Raw genomic sequence first — 11,177 nt, forward strand, 5'->3', positions numbered from 1 at the left:
TTTTGATGTTAAGAAATTTAAACTCAAGTCTTCCTAAATGGTGTAATCTGATTAACAGTAACCATTTGCCATCAAGCGAATTCAACAGAAATGTAGGATTAAATATATGGGTTGGTTTATTAAGTTCACAATTAAGTCTGAATTGTTTTATGAGTTCCCAGAGGAGGCCCCTAGCTTCGGGGCCAGATCCAAGGACACCCTTCTTGTCTTAGCTCAGGATTGTGTTGCCCTGAGTGACTTAAATCAGCTCTTTCCATTTTTTTTTAGCAAAATTTTTGTGGTTCATAAAAACATATGCTTACAGGTTTTTTTTTTTTTCTTTTTGCATAGATAAAGGAAAGGATACTACATCAGATTTAGATCAAGAGATAGATTTTCAAAAGAAAATGATGGGTATGTCCTCTGGGAGTAGTGGAATGCAGTGATGTTTGGTCTCTGACTGATTGAGTTTAAGGCATTTGTGAACACGTCCACGCCCACACCCACACAAATACACAAACAGTGGTCACACTTCAGCTCCAGACACTGCATTTCTCTCCAGTCTCACATCCAGAGTGCATCCGATGTTTTCCGTAAAGTGAAATAAATCCCTCTCTTTTGCTCAGTGGTGAAAAGCTTATATAAATACTAGAACTTCAAATATTCCCCTGAGTTTTTGTTGGCAAGTCTGCAGCTACGGGTTTGTTTAGATATTGACATGCATTTTCTGTGCATATCTTTCAGGCCACTTGGGTGAGCTCAGTGGTGATAAATTCATTTGTCTTGAAAATGTACCCTACTAACCATTATAACACTCTGTTTATTAACACTTAAATAATTGATACCCTGATTGGAAAGGTTCCAGGTTCAAAATACCACTTCTGTTCTTTCAACATATATCATTTTGGTGATATCTATCTATCTATATATCTTAGGAAATCATGGCCAGGATATGACTTTAATAGTCATTGAGCAGAAAACAAGGGTGTGAAGAATCCTCTAATTCAAGACATTTAATCTTGGGTTGTGGTGTTCCCATGACAGAATATCTTTCAGTACTTAGACGTGAGAAGTTTTATTGTATATTAAATAGGGATAGTTAACATTATTGGGCCATAATTAATGTGTGTAGTGAAAAGTCTTTATCATAATGGAGAAGAAAAGGAAGGCAATATTTTTAGAGGCAGTAATCAATGCCTGGGCTTTCCAGGTCGCTCAGTACTAAGAATCTGCCTGCAAGTTCAGGAGATGCAGGTTTGATACCTAGGTCAGAAGATCCCCTGGAGAAGAAAATGGCAGCCTACTCCAGTATTCTTGCCTAGGAAAACCCATGGACAGAGGAGCCTGGTGGGCTACAGTCCATGAGGTCACAAAAAGTCCAACAAAGAGTCAGATTTAGTGATTAAAACAACAGCAACAACAACAACAATCGATGCCTGGTGTACGGTAGGCACTCCTTAGATGGTTGTGAAACAAGTGGATGTATAAATAGGATTAACTACATTCCTAGTGAAATGTAATCCTACCTTCATTAAAAAATTCTATTAGATCCTTATATAAAAATTTATGATTGAACACAACTGTTCATATGTAGTCTTTCAGAGACTTCATTAATTCAGTCTTTTTCTTTTTATCTGTTAGATGGCAATGAAAGAAGTATGGTTAAAATATTGATACTATATTTATCCTTTTTTTAAAATAGTGGAAGAAATCCATCTTTGACAAATTCCCATAGAATCTACTGATCTGAGATTAACTCTAGCTATGTCTAAAAGAGCTGAATAGAAGCCCATGAATATTAAATATTTCTACATTTCCAGTAGTTCTTCCATATTGATGAAGCATTAATACTTTAATACTTCAATACATGCTGCTTATAATTCACTATAATTAACTCTTTTTAAAAAAACCCTTTTAACCTATATTATTACTTAACTAAAAAAGATTTGCTATTTTAACAGCTAACAGTTCTAAAATTCTTCATATATTATGAGTGTTGAGTTGTCTTTGAGGATCCAAGATTTTTTTTCCTGTGTTCACTGTCTTAACAGAAAGCCAAAGACAGTATATTTCATTAATGAAGTGGGTCCCCTTCCCTTAAGACCTAATAGAGGAAAAAGGACATCAAATAAGCTTTGGGGTCTGAGAAGTCCAATTCTAAGTTATAGTGAAACAAAACAGAGGTAAAGTACTTGGATGAATTTAGATACTAGTCTTTGTATGTCTCCATTTGCTCTGATTAGTAAGCCACAGTGCAAGTAACTAAATAGTTAAGGTTTCTTTTTTTAGACCAGTGGTTGTGCCTATTAATTCTGATGTGCCTTAAATATAATGGAGATAAAACATATAGCTTTCTTTTAAAATAGATTCACTAGTTTATTTTTTGTTTCAAGGGATAATTTAGCATATCTGTGTCTATCTTAACCTCATATACTATTCCTGAGATTTAAAAAACCACTTTGTAAAAGACATTATGCTCAAAACTGCAGTAATATTATATTGTCACTATTAAATTTGTCAAGTGCTCAGTACCACATTTGAAGCTCGGTTAATGCAAGAGCTCATTTTATACCTAATCTTTCTTCTCTGAGGGACTCTCTGTGAAAAAGTTCATAGGGGAAGAAACAGGAGGAATTTCAGCTCTATGGTGGGTTTTTAAGCAAGGGGACCTGAGTGACTATTACTGCTTACAGGGCAACTCAGGCTGTTTCACGTTGGCAACATCCTGTCAAAACTAGGCACAAGGAAAGTTAAAGAAACATATTTTTGTCATTGTCAGTTGCTTTCAAAGAGGGCTATATGAGAAAAAATATTGTGTTCTTTAAGTATAAATGTGCATCTGTTTTTTTGTTTGTTCCTAGGTTTGAGGAAGAAATGACCAGCAAGTGGTTACAGCTCTTTGAAGGAAGTGGAGTCCCGTATGGCCCAATTAACAACATGAAGAATCTGTTTGCAGAGCCCCAGGTTTGTTTTTTAAATTTTTAGTATGTTTTGGTTAAAAACACAAGAATTTATGTCTTTTTTTCTATCCAGACTGATTCATATAAATGTACATTAGCCATTGATCTTGAAAAGTCATATCACATTATTTTTTACTGTGTTCATTGGAAGGACTGATGCTGAGGCTGAAACTCCAATACTTTGGCCACCTCATGTGAGGAGTTGACTCATTGGAAAAGACCCTGATGCTGGGAGGGATTGGGGGCAGGAGGAGAAGGGGATGACAGAAGATGAGATGGCTGGATGGCATCACCAACTCGATGGCCATGAGTTTGAGTAAAGTCTGGGAGTTGGTGATGGACAGGGAGCCCTGGCATGCTGCGATTCATGGGGTTACAAAGAGTCGGACACGACTGAGTGACTGAACTAGGTTAAATTATGCATCTGAAATAAAAAAAATAATCAGAATTTGGAACTGGCTGTCTACAATTATACCTTTATATCAATTAGATCTAACATATTTCTCCAGCAGTCACTGCATGACATTTTCAAGGTCAGGGCACTTGTTTTTTCCTAAAAAATGGAATAAAAACAATTGAGAGTTGGGATCAGGCACTCAGAGATCATTCTCTGCAGGAAGAGGTAGGAGTAAGAAATGTGTACTTTTCACAGTTACAGTCCCCCCCTCACCATATGGCTATTTAAAAAAAAATTTTTTTTTCATATGGCTATTTTAAAATGGACAGAGAAGTCATCATTAATTTTGCTGGTTAGAGACATCTATATGCTTTGAGTAATGTGCAAAATTCATGAAGAATAAATTAATTGAATAGAGATTCATACTGTACATTGTTTACAGACTCCTTGAGTTTCAGAAATTGGGATCATCTGAAAAAATATTTCTTCTATAACACGGTTCAAATGATTAGATTGAGATAAGGTCAGAATAATAAGTTTTGATCTTATTTAATCAGCCTCACTACAAGCAATTTACCATTGCTCAAATTCACATATTAATCCCATAATGTAGAGGAGCTCCTTTTTTCTGTGAAACTTTCACTGTGATTATTCATGTATCTTGTCAGCTTCCAACATTTCAAAATGATAGTCTTTCTCTTCATTTTTTTCATTTTTATAATGGTAGATTTTTCTTTGAAATAAATTGCTGAAAATGGAATACACTTTTTAAGGGAGAAAACTGACCTAACTAACTTTGATACCTTTATCTTACACAAATATCTGTTTAAAGGAAAATTGAAATGTATTCAAATCAATGATTTCAGTATTTACTGGAGTAAAAAAAACAAAGGTGATTAATGCAGGAATTCTGCTCTGTGCTATTTTTTTGGCCAGATGATGATTATGGAAAGGCTTTGTTCCTAGTGAAAGAGTGGTCAATAAGAATTGGAAGAAAGGGGGTCCTCTTGATATGGACTGAGTCTTTGTGAAGGGGTCCCCACTACACTACATCGGTGGTGAATGCTGGTGATTCCTTGTGATGAAATAACAGTGTGTATACCCTGAATGTAAGAGACCAGAGGGCCAGTTATCTCACTTCATAAGTTTGAATGAGGCCAAGCTTTGGCTTTAAGCTGTTTTAGGGGAATGGGTGGGTTTTACCATTATTCCCCTGCTTACAAGTAGAACTGAGGTGTGTAGGACTTCCTGTTTAACTCAATTTGAGGGCACATTTTTCTAGAGATAATCCCTGAGAGTTCTTCCACCAGCATTTCTGTTGGTTCCACCTGTGTTTCATTAGGAATAAAGGCACCAAAGCAGGCATGTTATTTTAAAAAATATTAGATATATTCAAGGGTTACTTATTTTTTAGCCTTTGATAAATAAGGATCTAAGATCCCACACTTAAAATTGTTCACTTTGTGGGCTGGCTCAAATTGATTATTGGGTAAATAGAATTTTCATTCTCAATTTTCCATTGTAGATCAGTTTGATTACTTTCAATTTTGGATCAGAACTCCTTTGGACCTACAGGAAGTTTCTAGTATTGGTCTGTGGCTTATTTTTAGCACTGAAACAAAATTTCAATAGAAAATATAATATATCCTAAGCCAGGATACCAATTTTTTCTGCTCCCTCAAAAGTCTCTGAAAAATACCTTCTTATCCACCAAAACCAAATTCTAATTGTTACAGCTCTAGCATGAAAAATTCTTCATCATTCAGTTATGGTTATTGATGGTTGTACTCTAGTTGCAAGAATAGAGTTGGTTTCTCTTATACATGATTTCATTCTTCTTTGGAATTTAAATACCAAAATCTACGTATAAAAGTATCTGGATTTTTAGAAAGACTAGAGAACAGTGTAGTATTAATGCATTTTAAATATGAGCAAAGATTACTATGACAATTGTATGTAGGACTGTTCGGCACAAGAAATAAGTGTATCATCTTTTCCCATGCCTGGAAGTGTTTGGCTATTTTAGAAGGATTCTCTATCGTTGGGTATTTTGATAGGACTGTAGAAAGTGAAAAAAACAGGGAGTTAAAAATTTTTGTATATCCAGTTTTTTAAGAAATCTCCATACTGTTCTCCATAGTGGCTGTACTAGTTTGCATTCCCACCAACAGTGTAAGAGGGTTCCCTTTTCTCCACACCCTCTCCAGCATTTATTGTTTGTAGACTTTTAGATAGCAGCCATTCTGACTGGTGTGAGATGGTACCTCATTTTGGTTTTGATTTGCATTTCTCTGATAATGAGTGACTGATGGTGGGAATGCAAACTAGTACAGCCACTATGGAGAACAGTGTGGAGATTCCTTAAAAAACTGGAAATATAACTGCCATATGACCCAGCAATCCCACTGCTGGGCTTACACACCAAGGAAACCGGAGTTGAAAGAGACATGTGTATCCCAGTGTTCACTGCAGCACTGTTTACAATAGCCAAGACATGGAAGCAACTTAGATGTCCATCAGCAGACAAATGGATAAGAAAGCTATGGGACATATACACAATGGAATATTACTCAGCTATTGAAAAGAATGCATTTGAATCAGTTCTAATGAGGTGGATGAAACTGGAGCCTATTATACAGAGTGAAGTAAGTCAGAAAGAAAAACACCAATACAGTATATTAATGCATATATATGGAATTTAGAAAGATGGTAACAATGACGCAATATGGGAGACAGCAAAAGAGACACAGATATAAAGAATAGACTTTTGGACTCTGTGGGAGAAGGCGAGGATGGGATGATTTGAGAGAATAGCATTGAAACATGTATATTCAGTTCAGTTCAGTTCAGTCGCTCAGTATATATATTACCATATGTGAAATAGATTGCCAGTCCAGGTTCATTGTATGAGACAGGGTGCTCAGGGCTGGTGCACTGGGATGATCCTGAGGGATGGGATGGGGAGGGAGGTGGAAGGGGGGTTCAGGATGGGGAACACATGAACACCCATGGCTGATTCATGTCAATGTATGGCAAAAACCACTACAATATTGTAAAGTAATTAGCCTCCAATTAAAATAAATAAATTAATTTAGAAAATTTTGTATGAAATAAATTATTAAACAAAACATACCTTAAGATAATATCTAAAAGGGAACTACTCTGAAAGTTCATTTAACACACCTTTTATTGTATTCAACATTTATTATGTACCAGATGCTAGGGATTTAGCATTAATTTAGTAATTCTTTTACTTTCTGAAAAATAAATTATAAGTTGACTTAAGTAGCAAGTACCCAGTAAAATTTCACTGATGCATGAATCAGGGGATGAGTGAGTTGGTTAACTCTGTAAAGTATAGGTTTCCAAATAATCAAGTGGCTACTATCCCCCCTATGTGGGACTGACTAACTCTTATATGTGGAGCTGGCTGAGAAGCCTTTGGGAAACTCCAGGGACTAAGCATAATACAATAGCTAAGACCATGGAATCAGAAGTGTTGGGAAGTTTTATAAGATTTCTAGGCTTCAGTTTCTTCAACACTAAAGTAATGAAATAGAACCTTTTCTCTATACTGTAAAGTTAAATGGGATAATGTTTATCAAAGGCACATAGTAGGGATTGTTAAATGTAAATTTTCAGTAAAAATAATAGCTTTGGTTATGGTGCCCTTCACAGTTATACTTTACTAAAAGATATCTTTTACTTATCATCATGTAGTAGATAAAGGCAAATCCAGTGTAGCTGTGAGGATGGGGATCATCAGCTTGACATCAAGCTCTAACTAATATCCTTTTAAGGAAATGCATCCGCAAACTTCATGCCAAAAAGTGCTCAGCCCGTCATTTTTCTGATTACTGAAAATCTTTTTGTTTCCCATTTTCTATAAAAGCATGATTTCCGTTCAAGGTGTCCTCCCTTGTTTTTCCCCTGATGAGCTGTGGAGTTTCTTGGCCCCCGGTACATGGAACTGGCCACTTCTGTTCGGATGTGGGACTGCACCACTGGCGCCCGGGGCCCAGCTCTCCATGTGCGCCTGGCCAGCACAGCTGCTAGTTCAAGTGAAAATTGATTTGGGTGAAGTACAAGGCCTGGAACATGGCGCAGGAAGTGAAACTTTGATGAAGTGAAAAGGGGTATATCTAACAACAACAACAAAAAAATTAGAAGAATCAAAGAGCAGGAGAGAATTTTCTGTGAACCTACTTATCAAGTGGACCATTTATATTTCATCTCTGGTTTGAACATGGTAGACAAGTTTACTTGATGGTTGAAACTATTCCTAACCAAAATAGTGTCTTCATAGTCTCATGATCTGAGAAAACTTGCCTTTTGACTCAATTGAAACTACAAATGATTTTTTTCTTGGATAGATGCAAGGTTGTCTACCTTTTATCCTCTGATTATATGCTGCAGCCCTTTGCACAGTTAAAATGATCCTGCAGGCATCCACTGTTAAGTCAATCAAGAATACTACAGGGGGTTTTGGTCTGCATTTACTGATAGCTCTGAGAAGTTTTGATCCAAAACCCTTTTAGTGGGAGTTTTATTGTTTTTTTCTCCCTCAGCAATACATTATCTGTGGAAAACTCTGTGCATTATAGAAGTATAATATAGATTATCTGCATATAGATTTTAATAGTCAGTCATGTTTCCAAGTGCTTTCTTAAAATATCTTCTTTTAATCAGGCCAAGATTGTGCAGTACATTAAAAGAATTCTTAAAAAGCTTAAAAATCTTACTAGATGACCTCAGTATGGTCCTATTTAACATACCCTTGGGAACATGTGCATGAAATACATTGTGGTTTGAGGTTTTCCAACCCAAATAAACTTAAAAGAAAATGTAGCTTTTAATAGAAACTATTCAAATTCCTGCAAAAATAGGTATGGATCTCACCACTGAGAGGGTTTAAAAGCATTATTATCTACTACTAGAGAATGTGTTATCCTGCTTTTTCTATTTTGCTCAAGACCGTATATTTGGCGGTTCTAGTGTATGACCATTTTTGAATGAACTGCTCAATTAAAAAAAAATATATATATATATATATGAATAATTGAACCTCTGATGAATATTTTTATTTCTCCTTGATGCCATGGCCTGTGGGTGGGAAAGAAAGGGCAAAGGGTGTCGCAAAACTGGTGTTATTTAACAGAGTCTTCATATTTGTACCACACAAGTTGAAGACATCAGGTGTAAGACATCACCCTAAAGCATCACTTCTGAGAACTATTGGGAGGGAAATATCAGAACTGAAATATCACAGCTGGCCCTGATTTTAACTGGTGCCAAACACCTGCAGGCCCTAAAAGGATACCAAAACAAAACCCCACCCTGTGGCAGCAAGCCAGCCCTTAACAACCCTTCCTTAACTTTGCATCACCATCAAAATTAATTTAACATTTTCTACAGAAACCTTATTCTTCCTGTCCCAGAAGGCCATTACAGCTCCTTTAGCCAATCTTTCATATGGGATAAATATGTCATAGAAACAAACACAGTGAAGTCTTGAAATATTTGATCACTTAAAAATTATCTGTTGTTTTCATATCATTTGTGGAAGCCTGTGAAGTTGGAGGGTTTATTAATCTCTAGGTTAGCTCATAGTCTCTAAGTGATTTTGTTTTAGCACATTTTGGCAAATTATCTGAGCATCTGGGGGGGGAAAACCTTCAGTATTCATACAGTAAGTGTCAGATGCTCCCCGAAATATAAAGCTATTTTTGAAGCCCATATACACACAGGCATGCATGTGCACACATGAACACACATACACACATGCACCATTGGTGTATTTCAAAGATTGCTTTTTGAATGACATTCATTAATATTTATTGAGATTCAGTTGCATAGCCCTGAGAGGGTTATACAAATCAAGCAAAATTATATCCTTGTTTCTAATACTGCTGGGAAATATGTACATACCATGCTCCCTGAAACTGGAAAACAGTTGATGAAGATCTGAGGTAAAACAGTTTGTCTGGATATCATTCTTAGTAGACAAGAGATTAAAAAGTAGAATTGATGTTTATCTTTGAGTGTGTATGACACATTTCAGATGATGAACAAATTCAGACGTATTATGTGTGTGAATATTCAGCCCTGAATATTCACTGGAAGGACTGATACTGAAGCTGAAACTCCAAGACTTTGGCCACCTGATGTGAAGAACTGACTCATTTGAAAAGACCCTGGTTCTGGGAAAGATTGAAGGGCGGAGAAGAAGGGGAAGACAGGATGAGATGGTTAGATGACAACACTGACTCAATGGACATGAGTTTGAGTAAACTCCGAGAGTTGGTGATGGACAGGGAAGACTGGTGTGCTGCAGTTCATGGGGTCACAAAGGGTTGGATATGACTGAGTGACTGAACTGATCTGAACCACTCTAATGGCAGAAAGTGAAGAGGAACTAAAGAGCCTCTTGATGAGGGTGAAGGAGGACAGTGAAAGAGCTGGCTTAAAACTAAATGTTAAAAATACCAAGATCATGACTGTGTGTGTGCTTAGTCAGTCAGTCGTGTCTGACTCTTTTCAACCCCGTGACTGTAGCCCTCCGGGCTCCTGTGTCATGGTGATTCTCCGGGCAAGAATACCGGAGTGGGTTGCCATGCCCCCCTCTAGGAGATATTTGCAACCCAGGGATCGAACCTAGGTCTTCTGAATTGCAGGCGAATTCTTTACCATTTGAGCCAGGGAAACCCCAGATCATGGCGTCTGGCCCCATTACTGCATGGCAAATAGAAGGGGGAAAGGTGGAAGTGGTGACGGATTTCCTCTTCTTGGGCTCTAAAATCACTGTGGATGGTGACTACAGCCATGAAATCAGAAGAAATTTGCTTCTTGGCAGGAAGGCTATGACAAACCTAGACAGTGTCTTGAAAAGCAGAGACATTACTCTGCCAACAAAGGTCTGTATAGTCAAGTCTGTGGTCTTCCCAATGGTCATGTATTGTTGTGAGCGCTGGACTATATAAAGAATTGGAGTGCTGAATAATTGACGCCTTTGGACTGTGGTGCTGGAGAAGACTCCTGAGAGTCCCATGGATAGCAAGGAGATCAAACCAGTCAATTTTAAGGGAAAATCACCCTTGAATACTTTTTGGAAGGACTGATGCTGAACCTGAAACTCCAATATTTTGGTCATCTGATGTGAACAGCTGACTCACTGGAATAGTCCCTCATGCTGAGAAAAATTGAGGGCAGAAGGAGAAGAAGGGTGTAAGAGGATGAGATGGCTGGATGGCATCACCGACGCAATGGACATGAACTTGGGCTAACTTCGGGAGATGGTGAGGGACAGAGAAGCATGGCATGCTGCAGTCTACAGGGTCCAAAGAGTCAGACATGATTGGGTGACTGAACAACAACAATAATCTATATTTATAGAATTTTTATTATTAATATTAATTTTACTTATGCTATTTTGTTTTCTTATGGATTTGAGTTATAGATTTGAGTTAGATTTGCTGTCCTTTCCTTATTCCAACAGAGATTTTTTTTGCCCTTATTCACCTCCTTTGTACTATTTTGTCAAATATATTATATTTCTGTATGCTATAGGTCAACAATACATTTATTTACATATTGTTTATTGAAATATCATTTTAAATATGTCAAGAGATGAAAGGAGGAGAAATATGCAGTTATCTTGCTTTTTATAAATGGCTAAGTGATTATCTTACTGGTATTCTCTATGTGTGTCTGTGTGTGAGTTCATAGTGCTATATGGTATCATTTAGTATCAGCCTAAAGAATTTTCTTTGGTATTCACTATAGTGTATTATGTACCAACAAATTCTCTTAGCTTTTGTTTATATGGGTTTATCTTTAGTTTG

General features: G+C 36.9%; 1 protein-coding gene across 28 annotated transcripts in view; it reads left to right on the top strand.

Moving 5' to 3' along the window:
- The window catches only part of SUGCT (succinyl-CoA:glutarate-CoA transferase), a 782,676-nt gene that overhangs the window by 321,210 nt on the left and 450,289 nt on the right, over nt 1-11,177 (top strand). For 27 of the 28 annotated variants that reach the window (XR_011487375.1, XR_011487378.1, XR_011487383.1 and 24 more), the window contains one exon: nt 2,841-2,943. Coding sequence is in view for 18 of the 28 variants with exons in the window: in XM_070466730.1 (XP_070322831.1) it covers nt 2,841-2,943 (103 nt within the window). In the remaining 10 variants the exon portion in view is untranslated. Of the gene's footprint in view, nt 1-2,840; nt 2,944-3,090; nt 3,115-11,177 lie in introns of those variants that run through there. The other variant, XM_070466857.1, reaches the window with a different exon arrangement.

Source organism: Odocoileus virginianus, chromosome 1 (genome assembly GCF_023699985.2).
Source record: "Odocoileus virginianus isolate 20LAN1187 ecotype Illinois chromosome 1, Ovbor_1.2, whole genome shotgun sequence".
In the NCBI taxonomy this organism is placed as follows: Eukaryota; Metazoa; Chordata; class Mammalia; order Artiodactyla; family Cervidae; genus Odocoileus; species Odocoileus virginianus.